At 46.2% G+C, this 17188-nt stretch overlaps 1 protein-coding gene across 1 annotated transcript in view; it reads left to right on the forward strand.

The window, feature by feature from the left end:
- RET (ret proto-oncogene) overlaps positions 1-17188 on the forward strand; it is a 188155-nt gene that overhangs the window by 95627 nt on the left and 75340 nt on the right. Inside the window, exons 2-3 of the mRNA XM_054982760.1 lie at positions 4430-4678; positions 5955-6275. Of these exons, the coding sequence (XP_054838735.1) occupies positions 4430-4678; positions 5955-6275 (570 nt within the window). The remainder of the gene's footprint in view (positions 1-4429; positions 4679-5954; positions 6276-17188) is intronic.

A 17188-nucleotide genomic window follows, 5' to 3' on the forward strand; every position in this document is an offset into this window, starting at 1 on the left:
ACCGAGACCATTCCAGTGGTCACAGGCATGGGCCAACACTGGGAGAAGAGATCTTTCGTTATTAGCTCGACGGCCAAATACCCGTTAATCTTAGGCAGCAAGTGGCTCTGTGATCACAACCCCCACATTAACTGGGCAGAAGGATGCGTCACCTTCAATCACGCGAACTGTAAAACCCATCGATGGGACCAAAATTGGGGCGCTGATCCATCCCACACCGAAACGGCTCTTCTCACCCGGGAGGACATAAAACAAATTCCTGAATATTATTGGCCGTTCTTGAACGCTTTCTCCGAAAAGGAAGCAGATACCTTGCCCCCGCACAGAAGAACCGACTGCGCAGTAGAGATATTGCCGGGGGCCTCCCTGCCCAAAGGCCGACTCTACCCCATGAATCCCCGTGAACGGGAGGAGCTCCGGAAATTCATCGACACCAATCTCCAAAGGGGATTCATCCGCCCGGCCAATAGTCCCCATGCGGCTCCAGTTCTCTTCGTGAAGAAAAAAGATGGGGGACTCCGACTATGCACGGACTTTAGAGGACTTAATGCTGTGTCAACCAACAACGCCTATCCCATCCCGCTCATCCGAGACCTACTCAACGTCGTGGCCCAAGGTAAGATCTTTACGAAATTAGATTTGAAAGATGCTTACTTCCACGTTCGTATAAAGGCAGGGGATGAATGGAAAACAGCGTTTAATACGCCCCTCGGACAATTTGAATACTTAGTTATGCCGTTTGGTTTGGCGGGAGCCCCCTCCGTTTTTATGTCCATGATAAACGAAGTCTTACATGAATTCCTCTATAAAGGAGTTGTGGTGTACCTTGATGACGTATTAATTTACTCAGACACTGAGGAGGACCACATCCAACTAGTTCAAAAGGTTCTGGCTGTATTAATGAAAAATAAACTGCCCATCAAGTTAGCCAAATGTGAATTCCACAAAACCGAACTCACCTACCTTGGTTACTGTATTTCCTCAGAGGGTTTGAAGATGGATCCATCTAAAATACAAGCGATCCGAGAATGGCAAACTCCCACTACCCGTAAGGAACTACAATCCTTCCTGGGTTTTGCCAATTTTTACAGAGACTTTATTGCAAATTTCGCCCAAATCACGCTCCCCCTAACAGACCTATTAAGAACCAAAGACAAAGGGGACCAGGCAAAGAAACCCTCCTCCAAAATACAATGGACTTCCAATTGCCAAACAGCCTTTGAATGCCTGAAAAAACAGTTCGTTTCAGAACCCGTCCTCTCCCACCCCAACGAAAACTCTCCCTTCATAGTGCAGGTCGACGCCAGCGATACGGCCATTGGGGCGGTTTTACTGCAGAAGGGGGAGGATGAAAGGCTACGGCCTTGTGCATTCCTTTCGAGGAAGTTCTCTGAGGCTGAAAGGAATTGGAATGTATGGGAGAAGGAAGCCTTTGCTGTCAAAGCAGCCCTCACAAACTGGCGACATTGGCTAGAAGGGGCGAGACACCCTTTCGAGGTGTGGACGGATCATAAAAATCTGGAGGCCCTTCGAAGCCCCCGCAGACTGAATGCCAAACAATTACGATGGGCAGAGTTCTTTTCCAAATTCAATTTCACTCTAAATTACCTCCCGGGCAAAACTAATTTTCTGGCCGACGCCCTGTCGCGCATGCCCCAACACAAAAGCAAACGGGAGGAGACTATAGACACTGTCTTCTCACCTAAGCAGTTGGGAGGCGTGGTAACTACCCGCAGTCGAGCGAGCCAGCCCCTCCCACACAGCCAAGACTGGAAAACGAAACTTAAAGCTGAAGTAGAAAAGGAGGGGGATAAAGCGCCCAAAACGAAACTGATTCAATCCCCACAGGGGGACTGGTTGGCCGGGACCAAATTCTATGTCCCCGGCAGCCTCCGCCGGGAGGTCTTGCAGCGATGTCACGATGCCCCCACGGCCGGTCATTATGGGTACCTAAAAACGTTGCATCTGATACAACGGCAATTCTGGTGGCCGGGCATGCGCAAAGACATTTCCCAATATGTTGGTTCCTGCCCCATTTGCCTCAGCGCCAAAACTCGGAAAGGAAAACCTCCGGGCCTCCTGCAACCGTTAGAAACACCTAACCGACCTTGGGAAATAATCTCCATGGACTTTATCACTGATCTGCCCGATTCAAAAGGACATAATTGCATTTTAGTAGTGGTAGATCTGTTTTCCAAACAAGCACATTTTATTCCATGTACTGCTGTACCCACCGCGCGGAAATTGGCAGATTTATTCTTAAAACACATCGTAAAATTACATTCTTTTCCGTCCAAGGTGATTTCGGATCGCGGCGGACAATTCGTTGCCAACTTCTGGCGGGAGCTTTTGCGAATGTTGAATATTGAACAAGGAATCAGCTCAAGCCACCACCCGCAAACCGACGGGCAATCCGAAAAAACTAATCAGATTTTAGAGCAATTCCTTCGTTGTTATATTAATTTCCAGCAAGATAATTGGGTGGACCTTCTCCCTCTCGCGGAATACTCATACAACAACAGTGTGCATGCTTCCACAGGGGAGACTCCTTTCAAAATTGTATATGGAGCTCACTTCAACCCTTTCCCGCTAGACGCTCCCCCTCTCCATTCTTCTAGTTCGCCAGATGTATCTTCATGGTGGGGGGGAGGCAGCTCAACAATGGACTCTCATCAAACAACACCTCGAGAAAGCCAAACAGGATTACAAAAAATACGCAGATCGCCATCGTGCGGCCGGTTGGGAATTACAACCTGGAGATCATGTTTATATTTCCACCAAGAATCTAAAACTAGCCCAGACCAGCCGCAAACTAGCGTTAAAGTTCCTAGGGCCTTTTCCTGTGCGCAAGGTAATCAATAAAGTGACTGTTGCGGTAGATTTGCCCAAGAATTTGCGCCATGTTCATGATACATTCCATGTCAGCCTCTTAAAAAAAGCTCCAACAGATAATAACTGGCATGTCAAAGCTCCACCCATCCCTACTCTGATAGACGACCAAATACACTATGAGGTGCAACAAATTCTGGACTCAAAACTCAAACGTAAACAGCTGTTTTACCTCATTAGGTGGAAGGACTTTGATTCTGGTTATGATGAATGGGTGAACTCTGCACATGTTCATGCTCCTAGATTAACCAAAGCTTTTCATACTCGTTACCCATATAAACCAGGGGGGGATCTATTTTAAGGGGGGCAGAATGTCAGGTCCAATGTATATGTAAACTGTACTGACTCCATTTTCTAATGCTTCTAGTGTTTAAGTGCTTTCCCACAGGTGCACCACTTCCCAGGCAGATCTCTCACCGGAGGAGATTGTTTTGTCTAACGCCGTTCCACCAAGCATTGGCCTTGAGAGAGAGCAACTTCCCAAGACTGAAAGATATTGTTTTGAGAACTGTGGGGGGAGGCTGGTTCAGTGGGTAACTGTTACTCTGTACCTCATGCTTTGCCCTTCATTGGTAACAATGATCGTGTACCATCCTGAGTCTCCTATTCAGGACAGTGGACTATAATGGACCTTTTCTGCAGTAAAGTTTCCTTATTCAAACAATGGACTCTTGTTTGCTTTTGAAGGGGAACCTGTAGGAAGAGCCTTATCTAGCCACAGTCTGACAGTCCCTGGGTGATTTTCAGACCCATTGATTTTAATGAAATAACTATGTAAAGCAAAGCCCACCTGGTTGCCTGTGTTTCTTTGATAACAAATTTTACCACGATTAGATTTGTGTGAAATAAGCAAAGGCAGCAATCTTGGGAGATGTTAGAACCATACTTCAAATCTGCCTGCTGAGAATGGAGCTATAGGAAATGGTTTTTTTAAAAAATCATTCTCAAATTGCTTAGTATCATGGAAATAAAAGTGGCATTCAGATCAAAAGAGCCAGTTAGATCCACTGCACAGAGATCTGCTGCCTTTGCCATAGATGGGCTCCACAAACTTGTTGAGTCTTTATGTGCGGCATTTGTGTGTAAGACTTGAAAATGACTCATGACTCTTAAATTGATTTAAGTCTAGAGATAAATTTGCATGTGACTTTACAAAGTGCTGATTTGATATAGGTTCATGAGTTAGCCAGTGGAAGGAGAGTGTTTGTTCACAAGGTAATCTATAAACAGGAAATATGTTGAATGAAAAAAAAAGAAGGGGGAGGGGGAGGGCAGAGAGACAGGTGCTTGAAATGCGTCAGGTACTCTGGACACAACGTTGTCGATCGTCAAGTCTGTTTTTTCCTCCCATCCACAGAATCAGGTTTTTTTTGGTCTTGCAGACCTATACCAGCTGGCATCATCCGAACAACAAGCCAAACAAAAATATCCTCTGTTGAAATACCCTGCGGACTTTCCCAAAGTGCATTTCCAAATATGTCTGCAGCACAGATACCATGAATCTTGCATTAACTTTCCTTAATTTCTGTTCCCATTCTAGTTGTCTTTGGACTCTATGTTCCCAGGAAAGAATATCATGAGAATGTCTACATTGATCAGCCCGTCGGACTGCCCTTATTGCGCATCCATGCCTTGAAAGACTCTGAGGAGGAAGAGGTCCACTTTGGGCTCTGCCCTGATCTCGTTATCCAGAGAGATGGAATTCATAAAAATCTATGGTTTCAGATCCAAGAGAATACAGGACTTCTCTTCTTCAACAGGAGTCTAGAGAAAGACTTGCATAAAATGTGTAAGTGACACAGTAAGTCCTTGCTATGGTGGTCGAAACAGCTATAGTGGTTTGGTTTGGGCATAGCACCAACTCCGTGATTTGGTGTTACGTGAGTGAGCCTTAGGCTAATATGAGCCCATCCTTCCTCGTGTACCCTGCCATACTTCTCCTTTCACAGCAAAACCGAGTTTGCCATCACATCTGAACCCGCCAATTATAGTCTGAACTTAACCGAGAAACCTGAATTGCAAACCATAGTTTGCTAACTTGGACATATTGTCAAAATTGTTTGCCATGAAAGATGGAAGCATGTGCAAGAAAATATGAAAAGTGGTGGGAAATGGGATTTAACTTTCCCATATAATGCCAAATCATGGTTTAACATTTATGAGTATAGTGTCTTTGCAGGGCCGGGCTGTCCATTGAGGCAGCCGCCTCAGGGTGCTAAGGCACTGGAGGGGTGCCAACCCGGGGGCAGGGGCACGCGCCATGGAGCTGCCGCCAGTGGCGGCGGCCAGGAACGCTTGCTGGCGGTGGCAGTGTGGGGCAGCTGAGCAGGCAGCCTCCCGTTCAGTTGCTCTGCGGGCCAGGCGCAGCCGGCGGCCAAGGTGTCCGGCTATGCCTGGCCCGCAGAGCAACTGAATGGGAGGGCTGGAAGGCTCCCCGCGCGCGCGCGCACACACAGAGGCAGCATTAAGCTTCCTCGGGTGCCGGCAACGCTGGAGCCGGCCCTGTGTCTTTGAGTATCAGAAACACATCCTTACTTTAAAAAGACAACAAATGTGTGTATTAATCATCTTCTTACAGTATCATAAAATGCTGTCAAATGAGAGAAATAGTGCCTCAGTGGGCAAGAGTCCTGTGTTTTTCTCATCTGAACTGTGACCAACCACAAACCAATTCTGTATAACTCGGGGTGGAATTCTAAGACCGAAAGAAGGTTTCCCTTGCCCCTGATGTCAACCCACCATAATCCAGACTAGTATAATGTGCCCACAAGCAAAAAAGAAACAGAAATATGGGCAGAGCGCACAGGGTGTGTGTTAAACAAGACTACAAAAAAAGAGATCAATTAGGTAGGTCAGCCTTCACATGAATTTCACCCCTGCACCTATTCAGAACTGCAGGAAGAAAAGCGTAAGGAAAGTGGAGGTTGTGAAAATTTGGGTTTCGGAAATGGGTTCGTACAGGGCAAGAGGAAATTAACAGTTGGGTTTAGCTAGATGGAATAATGGGGGAATTGCTAAAACTCTAAGTCATCATGCATTCCTTTATGATTTCTTTCCTGTTCCAGTACTTGGAGGAAGCTGGGCGACAATGTCGAAGCTGGTATTTCCAGTTCTCCTCTCATCCCAACCTTTCCAAGGAAAAGAATGTCAAAGTGCACATTCATACAATTTGCAGCATGTACCACATGCCAAGGTGACACTCTCTGTCATTAACGCTACCATGCCATCTTGCCATTCCACGGCACTGGGCCAAATGTGTTTCACGGATATGGACCTCTCTTTTCAAATCAAGGAGAACAAACCGCCAGGAACATTTCACCAGCTCCAGCTGTTCCCTCAGCAACAGCCATGCCAGAACATCAGCATTTCATACAAGGTGATAGCAGGTAAAGCAAGAATGTTGCCAGTTGGCATTCCCCAAACACAGATTGGACCAGTTTGGTGTAGTGGTTAAGAGCGGCAGGACTCTAATCTGGAGAGCCAGGTTTGATTCCTCACTCCTCCGCTTGAAGCCAGCTGGGTGACCTTGGGTTAGTCACAGCTTCTAGGAGCTCTCTCAGCCCCACCCACCTCACAGGGTGGTTATTGTTGTGGGGATAATAATAATTATACTTTGTAAACATCTCTTAGTGGGCATTAAGTTGTCCTGAAGGGTGGTATATAAATCAAATGTTGTTGTTGTTGTTAGATGAAGAGGGATGAGATAACAAAAGTGGTTCATTTTAGATTCAGTTTATAAACATTCCTTTATTTGTTTTGTTATTATTCCAGTTCAGTGTTCTTTTAAATCTTTATTCAAAGAATAATCTATCACATCCAATAAATGATCTTATAATAATAAACAAATGCTTACTGTGCTTAAAAAACTCCCCAACTATATCATCTTTCAAATACCCGTGTAATTATAAACTAGTTATTACAATTGTAAACTAATCAATCTGTTTAAAAAATAATGCACAATTGTATACATAGATGGATGTAACTTTTCTCTCCAAAATTAGTAAAAAAGATTTCAAGCACTCAGAAAAATAAACCTGATTAGTTTGTCCATCCCTTAGCATAACTAATTCAGTTAATTTTAATAATCTTGCTATCTTCCACACTTGGTCTAACCAAGATCTTACTTTCAAATATTTTGCACTTTTCCATTTCTGTGCAAGAAATGTTATTGCCAGAATAAAGAAAATCTATTACCATAAGTCTATGAGCTTTAGGAATATGTCCTAATAAACGTTGCAGACATACCAGTTAAGTTTTCTTATTATATTCCTTTTTTTTGTTTCCACTGATTTCAATAGGAAACACATTTCCATCTGTAATCTTTCCCTCATCTATTTGGGTTGAATCCTTTATTATATTAATCTCCCAAATGATCTTCCCTGCCAGATTTCCCACAGAAAGGAGGAAGTGTCCATAGACTATTGGCAATTAAGATAGTTTCAAGTAGGTAGCTGTGTTGGTCTTCTGTAGTACGACAGGATTTGAGTCCAGTGGCACCTTCAAGACTAACAAAAAATGTTCAGGAGCTTTGATTCTCAAAAGCTTTTATCCTGAAAATCTCTAAGGTGGTCTCTAAGGTGCCACTGGACTCAAATCCTGCTATTTGGCAATTAAAGTTGTTGTTTTACATGACAAAGCACATGGAGGCATGAGAGCACTGGTGTGCGAGCGAGGTTCCTCAGCTAAAGGACGGGGTGTGGGTGAGGAGGCCTAGTTTTCATATGGAGCAGGCAGGAGCAGAAAGTGAATTCCTCCATGCTCCGGACTCCCGAACACTTCGTCAGTTTCAGCATTTTTCTCCCAGTCCAACTGACTTCCAGTGTGAAAGTTGTGCTGACAAAAAATGATTCATGGCTGGGGTAAAAAGTTGTTTCCCTTCCCTCCACCACCAATGCCATGGTCCTGATCCAAATTTGGGACTCCCGTGCAAACTTTTAAATAAAGTTAAAGACAACAGAACATGTCAGAAACTTGATCCTTGCTGATATGAACAGAAGTCCCAGGTCCTTCCTCTCATCTCCTCTGGTTTGAGCCTTCTTTTCCTAGGGGGGATGGGCATCTGCCTGTATCCCGCCCCTCCCCCCAGCCTGTGTAAGGATGCCAAACAACTCTCAAGAGACTTCACTTCAGGAGTAACAGTTCTTTATTAATAATATGCCAGTATCATACACTGACACCATCCTTGCTACAACTGGTGGCTACAGATAAGTATCAAGCAGACATAGAGTGCTCCAAGGCTACTCCTAATCCCCCTCCCTCCTTTCTCCTAACAGTCCTCTAACTCTGCAGGCAGGAAAACAGGCAGTGTGATTCATGGACTTCTTAAGGTCAAGCAGGCTTCCAGACTCAGGAGGGATTACAACAGGATCAAACACCTCCCATTCTCAGTTTCCCACCCCGGGTTCAAATGACGGAATCACCCCAACAGCACCAGCTTCAGCTGCAGGGGGTATTGAATATGACAGGTGATCCTGAGCACCTGACAGCCTGAACCTGTCTGCCTGGATTCCATAGAATATGCACAAGATGGCTGCCTGCCTCTACTCTGCATACCTGCTGCTTATTGCTGAGATCAGGCTGGCATCAGCAAATGGCAAGGTGGGGCAGCTGCCAGGGCCTGTGGCTGCTGGTGAGGCCCATTGCTGCAGACTCCCTAGTCAGACATCTCTGATGCCTACACTTACACTCTTCTACCGGCTCCTTGTGAGGGCTTTGTCACCTCTGCTTCCAGCTGCATATGCTGCCTAGTGCTACTGGAGAAGGGCATGTGGGTGGTAGTACACAAAGCATCAGTGTTCCTGGTGGCCATGACAGTGGCATTCCTAGCTGTACACACTGCCATCTGTGAAAGGGCATATAGGCAGTATGGGCAGCTATGAGGAGTGAACGCTGTAACTCCTTCCTGTGTTCCCCTAGCCCTTCCTTAAGCAGTGGGAGCCAGTTTGGTGTAGTGGTTAGGAGCGGCAGGACTCTAATCGGGAGAGCCAGGTTTGATTTCCTACTCCTCCACTTGAAACCAACTGGGTGACCTTAGTCAGTCACAGCTCTTCTAGAGCTCTCTCAGTCCCACCCATGTCACAGGGTGATTGTTGTGAAGATAATAACAACACACTTTGTTAAACCACTCTGGGTGAGTGTTAAGTTGTCCTGAAGGATGGTATATAAGCCAAATGTTGTTATTCATCTACGGTCTTCCTGTGCAGTCCAACATGGGACTGTGCACGCACAGGCCTGTCGATCTCGGAGTTTTTTTTATAGCTCAGAGCCACTAGGGGGCGCCCTTGCCCTTCAGTGCGCCTGCGCAGCCGTCTTTCCTGCCGAAAATGGATCCTAAAGGGCAGGACGCCCTGACGTACCCCCAGTTCCTCTTTTGCTGACGACCTTAAAGGTTCTGATAGTAGCTCTTCATTGACGACGTTCCTATTCCTCTGTGAAAATGTTGGAGAAAGCCTTTTTCAAATGGGGCATTTTGTGCGATAGAAAAATGACCTGGTCTGATGGTCATTCTAATTGCCTGTATTGTTTAGGGGAGAACCATTACGCACAGGCTTGTAAACACTGCCGTACTTTCACTCCAAAGGCCAGAGAAGAAAGGGCGGGTAGACTGCAAACCTCTTTATGGCAGTGAGCCATGGCGGCAGCCAATTTTGCCACCATGCCTTCTGCCACCTCCAAAAAGTCTACCCAGCCCAGACCGAGTTCTTCGGGGACCAAGACACCTTGCTCCCGTTCCTCTCCGGCCCACACCGAGTCCCGCCTGTTGGAACCAACCACTTCAGAGGTGCGAAGTCCTTTACCTACCTTTACCTACCTCTTCGGATTCGAGCGCGCCAGAGTTGAGACCGTCACATACTCCTTCGGCATCGATAGCAGTTGCTTCTCACTCTCCAACTCCATGGGAAGGTTCCACAACTCCAAGACCATCGGAATCAAGGAGGCCTCAGAGTGGAATGGCTTTGAACCAGCGGTCTTCTCAGAGCCAATGCAGTTTCTCCTTGTTTCCAAAACCTTCGGTTCCTATGGCTTCTTCGGATCCATCTGGTCCCGTTCTGGAAAAGAAGAAGAAGAAGCGTCAATCTTCTAAACAGGATAAGGAGATTTTAGAGAGTATCTCTAAAATCTGTCCCCCCAGTACCACATGTTCTAAAAGCCTGACAGAGGAGGACATGATCCTGATAGAGAAGCCGCTCACACCTTCGGGGCATTCCAATTTCCCTTTTCAGGAGTATTATGACCGTCACCATTTTCGGGACAACCAGGCCCTGCACTACTATCATAGATAGAGTTCTTACTTTTCTGATTATAGGTGCAGAGAGCGTTCTAGATCTCCATCAGTACGTGCGTGTTTGTACTCGGGTTCGAAGCGATCCCTGAGGCTGTCGGATGCTGAGAATGAGGATCGGTTCTGATGCTCAAGGTCCTAAGATTCTCCTCCATCTGATTTTCCTGAGGGTGTGATCGGTCTGTCCAAGGACGCTTCACCCACAGGTGATTTTAGGGCTTTACAATGAGCTCCTTCAATGGATGTCTAAGGCTCTTGAGATTGAAGTGGCTTCTACGGAACCACGTTCTAGGGACAAGATTTTTAAACACACATATTCTGGATCGACTCCCGCGGTTGCTTTTCCTATGATTGAGGGCCTAGTTGAACTTCTCCTGGGCTTGAACTTGAAGCCTGCTTCCACCCTTGCTACGAACAAGAAGGTGGAAAATCTCTACAGGGTCAAAGATGACAAGTGTCAATTCCTGTCTCTTCGTCCCCCTCCGTCCTCTTTAGTTACCGAGGATATGCAAGCGAAGCCTAAGCAGGGGTCCCTGTCTGGCCCCTCGGACAAAGAGAGCAGGAAGATTGACAACATGGGACGTAAGATGTATACCTCTGTGGCCTTTGGAATTAAAATTGCGAATTATGCTGCAATGATGTCCGCATACCAACTGCTTCTATGGAATAAGGTTGCTACGTTCATTCCACAACTGCTGGAAGATCAGAGAGTCTTCCTTCGAGTGATTCAAGAGGAGGCTGTCCGTCTATCCCACCACCAGATTAATGTGGGCCGAAACATGGCAGATACTTCCGCCAGGTCTCTACTTTCTGCTGTTGTGCTCCGTAGGTTTGCGTGGCTGAGGACCACAGCTCTACCAGCAGAGATTAGGAATAAGGTCGAGGACCTCCCTTTTGAAGCCCGCAATCGTCCTTTTCGAGAAGGAAGCAAGGGCACAAGAATAAGCAGGGAGGTCATCAACAACAGGCCAAGGAACAACCCCAATCCCACAAGTTTTCTTGGGAACAGGCTGAGTTTGTTTTTTGATGAATGGTGCAATATCACCTCTGATGTTTGGGTTTTACAAATAGTTAGAAATGGTTATAAAGTTGAATTTTTTCAGTTTCCTTGTCTCTGGGTCCCAACTTTCTCTACTCCAAGTTGTCAACCTGGGGTGCTAGATGAACTCTCAGCCCTCTTAGACAAGAGTGCTATTGAAGAGGTGACAAACGAAACCTCACCTTTGGGGTTTTATTTTAATTTATTTGTAGTAGAGAAGAAGAATGGTGGTCTCCGCCCTATCCTGGACTTTTGCGAGATGAACAAATCTGTTAAGGTCCACAGGTTTAAAATGACCACCTTACAGACGGTGCTGACCCTATTACCCTCACAGTCGTGCTTTGGGGTTTTGGATTTCATATCTCGATTTTTCAGGAACATAAAAAGTTTCTTCATTTTACTTATGGTACTCGAATTTTCCAGTAACGAGTCCTCCCTTTTGGTTTATCCACGACCCGAGAGTTTTCTGTATTTGTTGGAGAGAGAGACTCTCAGTCCAAGAAGCTTAGTTTTCACAAAGTGCATTGCAGTGGTCATTGCCTTCCTTAGGGTTCAAGGCTGCTGTATTTTCCCCATTTGGATGATTGGTTGATTGTGGGGAGTTCTGCTGATGATACATATGCGCCTCTTACAGTTGTGGTTTATTTCTGTATTTGTTGGAGAGAGAGAGACTCTCAGTCCAAGAAGCTTAGTATCCCTCGGAGAGTCCTCCTTTCCTTCGATTGGTGGATCATAGAATCATAGAATCATAGAGTTGGAAGGGGCCATACAGACCATCTAGTCCAACCGCCTGCCCAGTGCAGGATCAGCCTAAAGCATCTCTGACAAGTATTCATCCAGCCTCTTCTTGAAAACTGCCAGTGAGGGGGAGCTCACCACCTCCCTAGGCAGCTGATTCCACTTTTGAACTACTCTGACCGTGAAAAAGTTTTTCCTAATATCCAGCCGGTACCTTTGTGCATGTACTTTTAGCCCATTGCTTCACGTCCTACCCTCTGCTGCCAACTGGAACAGCTCTTTGCCCTCCTCCAAATGACAGCCTTTCAAATATTTAAAGAGAGCAATCATGTCCCCCCTCAACCTCCTCTTCTCCAAACTAAACATTCCCAAGGCCCTCAGCCTTTCCTCGTAGGGCTCAGTCTCCAGTTCCCTGATCATTCTTGTCGCTCTCCTCTGCACCCTCTCAATTTTGTCCACATCCTTTTTGAAGTGAGGCCTCCAGAACTGCACACAATACTCCAGGTGTGGCCTGACCAAGGCAGTATAGAGAGGGGCTATCACCTCCTGCAATTTCGATGCTATGGCCCCTTTGATACAACCCAGGATTGAATTAGCCTTTTTTGCCACTGCATCACACTGACTGCTCATATTTAGTTTACAGTCCACTCTTACCCCAAGATTCCTTTCACATATACTACTGCCCAGAAGTGTATCCCCCATCCAGTATTTGTGCTTCTCATTTTTGTGGCCCAGATGTAATACTGTGCACTTGTCTTTGTTGAATTGCATCCTATTCACAGCTGCCCACTTCTCCAGAATATTCAGGTCTTGTTGAATTTTAATTCTCTGTTCTTGGGTGTTTGCTACCGCTCCCAATTTGGTATCATCAGCAAATTTAATGAGCAGCCCTTCCACTCCTTCATCTAGATCATTGATAAAAATATTGAAAAGTACCGGGCCCAAAACCGAGCCCTGCGGCACCCCACTGGACACCTCCCTCCAATCTGATGAAACGTCATTGACCACCACTCTGAGTGCGGTCCTCCAACCAGTTCCCTATCCACCGAACTGTCCTATAGTCTACTCCACAGTCTTCCAGTTTGCCCATCAGAATGTCATGGGGGACCTTATCAAAAGCTTTACTGAAATCCAGATAAGTCCCGTCAACAGAGTTCCCCCGATCCAGTAAGCTGGTCACTCGATCAAAGAAGGAAACCAGGTTGGTCTGGCAGGATCTGTTAGGAACAAAACCATGCTGACTTCCCCGGATCACTGAGTGGTCCTTCAGATGCTTACAGATTGATCCCTTTAAAATCTGTTCTAATATCTTCCCAGCAACAGAAGTCAGACTGACCGGCCTGTAGTTTCCCGGGTCATCCTTCCTCCCTTTCTTAAAGATTGGGATAACATTCGCTCTTCTCCAATCTTGTGGCACATCTCCAGTCCTCCAGGAGGCCTTGAAGATGATGGACAGGGGTTCTGCAAGTTCTCTGGAAAGTTCTTTCAGCCCTCTTAGGTGCACCCCATCCGGCCCAGGGGATTTGTATTCATCCAGTGCAGCCAGATGCCTCTCCACTACCTCTCTGTCAATGTCAATTAGCCACTCAGGTGTCCTGCCACATTTTCTACTATTTCTAGATGTGCCTGAGTTCTTCAGGGAGAAAACAGAGGCAAAAAAGTCATTAAGCCTGTCTGCTTTTTCTCTGTCCTGCATCAGAGTTTCTCCATCTACTCCCAACAGTGGTCCAGTTGCCTCTTTTACCTTGCGTTTGCTTCTCACATATCTGTAGAAGTTTTTCTTGTTGTAGCAAGCCCTCCTGGCCAGACCCAGCTCGTACTGAGCTTTGGCCTCTCTGATGGCTGATCTGCAGTGCCTAGTAACCCTCATATACTCCTCTTTAGAGGTCTGTCCTTCTCTCCATTTCCTGAACATTTCCTTTTTCTCCCTTAGCTTATTCTGGAGCTCTCTGTGCATCCACATCGGTTTCTTGGAGCCCTTACCATGTTTCCGTCTTGCTGGGATAGTGAAGGCTTGAGCTTGCAAAAGCTCGTGTTTGAGAAGGGCCCACCCTTCACTCGCTCCTTTTCCTTCCAGCACACTCCCCCACGGAATGACTCTCATCTAGCCTCTGAGTTCATCGAAGTTGGCCCTACGAAAATCTAACCTACGAGTCTGGCTACGAACTTCCTTGGCTCCCCACTGCAACTGGAATTCAAGAAGGACATGGTCACTTCCCCCTAAGGTCTCCACCACCTTCATCTCATCTACCAATTCTTCCCTGTTGGTTAATATCAAGTCTAGTATGGCCGAACCCCTTGTAGCTTCCTCCAGTGAATGATTCCAACTTGTACAATCCGAGATCTCAATTATGACAGATCATCTACCCTAGGTTGGGGTGCGCGTTGCAATGACTCCTACATTTATGGGAGGTGGGACAAACTGGAGCGTCAGGAACATATCAGTTTGCTTGAACTGAGAACAGTGTTGTATGCCTTGATTTCCTTTTCAGATCTCGTGACGAACAAGACAGTCTAGATTTTGACAGACAATACAGCCACCATGTTTTATATAAACAAACAGGGGGGCACTGCATCTGTTACTCTATGCAGAGAGGCGATAAAGGTCTGGAACTGGGCTGTAGATCACTCAATATGGCTACAAGCAGTCCATACTCCTGGTGTAGACAACACGATGGTGGACCATCTCAGCAGGTTGCATGGGGACAATCACGAGTGGTCCCTAAAAGACGATTACTTACGTCCAGTCTTTACCGAGTGGGGTTGTCCCGGTATAGACCTGTTTGCTTCAGAAGAAAACCACAGGGCTCCCCACTACTGCTCAAGAGGCGAAGCAGGCCACGAGTCTCTTGGGGACGCGTTTCAACTAGAGTGGTCAAATCACCTCTTCTATGCATTTCCTCCTTTTCCTCTGATAGCCAGAGTCATCAGCAAAATACAGGCGGACAGGACATCAGTAATTCTGATAGCCCCATACTGGCCACGTCAGCCTTGGTTCCACTCCCCCTCGAGAATGCAGACTTGAATCGGACCTACTGCTCTGGAGGGAGGTGTTTCACCACAGGATAGACAAAATTAAACTCATGGCCTGGCTTATCCTGCAGGACGAACCTTTTCTGAAGAAGTAAATTATGTCCTAGAGAATGCGAGGCGTTTGTCTACTGGCCAATCCTACCCTCTGAAATGGAATAGGTTTACTTTATGGTGCCAGGGGAAGGGTGTGGACTTCCCGGCTTCTTCCTTACCTGAGATTCTTGAATTCCTTTGGGAACTCAAACAAGGGAGATAGTCCAATGCATCCATTAAGGTATACTTGGCGGCTATTTCCGCCTTTCACCCTCCTGTGGATAAAAAGATGGTATTCTCTCAATATGCATCAAAGTTATTTTTAAAGGGTTTAAACAATTTGTTCCCCTCGGTTAAGCCTTTAGTCCCTCAATGGTCCTTGCCTCTGGTTTTGGCTAAGCTTATGTCGAAACCTTTTGAACCCCTGGCCGCTTGTCCTTTACGTTTCCTTTCTCCGAAAGTGGCCTTCCTGGTGTCTGTTACGTCAGCCGGACGAGTGGGTGAGTTAGCTGCCTTACGTTGTGAGCCTCCTTATCTGAAGGTCCACGTGGACAAAGCAGTTCTTAGAACTAAGGTGGGGTTTTTGCCTAAAGTGGTTTCGAAGTTTCACCTTTCTCAAGAAATATCCTTACCAACCTTTTCCTAGCCACTCTTCAGAGGCTGAAAGGGTTCTACATGCGTTAGACGTTCGTAGAGCCATTTTATTTTATTTGGATAGAGTTAGGCCTTTTAGGGTTGGTTCCAACCTTTTTGTGTGTTTCTGGGGTCGAAAAAAGGGTAAAAAGGCCAGTTCTCAGGCTTTGGCTCGTTGGGTAGTTCAAACTATTTTACTGTGTTATAAAACCGCAAACTTACCTTGTCTGTTGGAAGTTCATGTGCATTCCATCCCAGGCATCTTCGGCAGCCCTCCTGAGAGGTGTTCCGATCCAGGACATCTGTAAAGCAGCGACATGGGCTTCAGCAGACACGTTTGTCACGCACTACGCCTTGGACATCCTAGATAGAAGAGAGACCGCAGTTGGCACAGCGGCCCTGCAGTCGATCTTCTCGTGATTGGAATTTACTGCCTCCACCCAGGTATTTAAGCTTTGTAATCTCCCATGTGGGACTGCACAGGAAGACTGTAGATGAAAAACAGTGTTGCTTACCTGTAACTGTTGTTCATCTGGATCTTCTGTGCAGGCACACATACCCTCCCTCCTTCCCCGCTAATACTTTTAGTGCTTACCTTTGCAGTATGGCGGCGAAAGAGGACTGAGGGTACGTTGGGGGTCCCCCACCCTTTAGGAGCTGTTTTCGGTGGGAAAGACGGCCGCGCAGGTGCGCTGAAGGGCGAGACTGCCCCCTAGTAGCTCTGAGCTATTAAAAAATCTCCAAGATCGGCAGGCCTGCGCGTGCACAGTACCATGTGTGCCTGCATGGAAGACCTAGATGAACAGCAGTTACAGTTAAGCAACACTGTTGTTGTTGTTGTTGTTGTTGTTGTTGTTACCTACATTCAGAGAGTAGAATCAAAGCATTTGCCCCTGACTTAGCAGGTTTGGAGGTATGGCTGGAGCGGACAGAATGGAATTGAGACCAAACGTGTTCCATTTGGGGTTATATAAAATCAAGGCAGTGGATTGGGGCTGAACTTAATTTAGCGCTTCTTTCAAAAAATTAATTGTGGGGCCAAGTGTTGCTGCAGAAACCATGACGAAGCCCCCAGGGCCAGGGACCTCATCTCTCCTCCCTGAGGGAGTGGGTTCTTTCCATCTGCATTCCACAGTGCCAAAGACCAGTCAACAAACCAGAAATGTATAGATTGCTTTAAACCTTAACAAATTTTCTTTGGCTTTAGGAGCAAGCCCCAATATTTAGGAGCCAGGCTTATATTCCAGCCTTTAGAGTTTTGTATTTTAATGACCGACCATATTTTTAAATTAACTCCGCCATAAAACCGAATCCTAAACAATCCACGGTTTTCTCAGAACTTAAAGTTAGGACAGAGTTGTTGTAGTATATAAATATGGAGTTGCCATTTTTGCCATCACAACAAAAAGCTAACCTCTAATCCTAACCTAATCTCTCCTTCTCTTAATTCCATTCTTGCTTTTAAAAACTGTTTAATTGAACATTGGAAAGTCTATAAAGCATATGGTTAAGAAATTAATTTCTCACACAGCAATAAAAAC

This window comes from Eublepharis macularius, chromosome 6 (genome assembly GCF_028583425.1).
Source record: "Eublepharis macularius isolate TG4126 chromosome 6, MPM_Emac_v1.0, whole genome shotgun sequence".
NCBI lineage: Eukaryota > Metazoa > Chordata > Lepidosauria > Squamata > Eublepharidae > Eublepharis > Eublepharis macularius.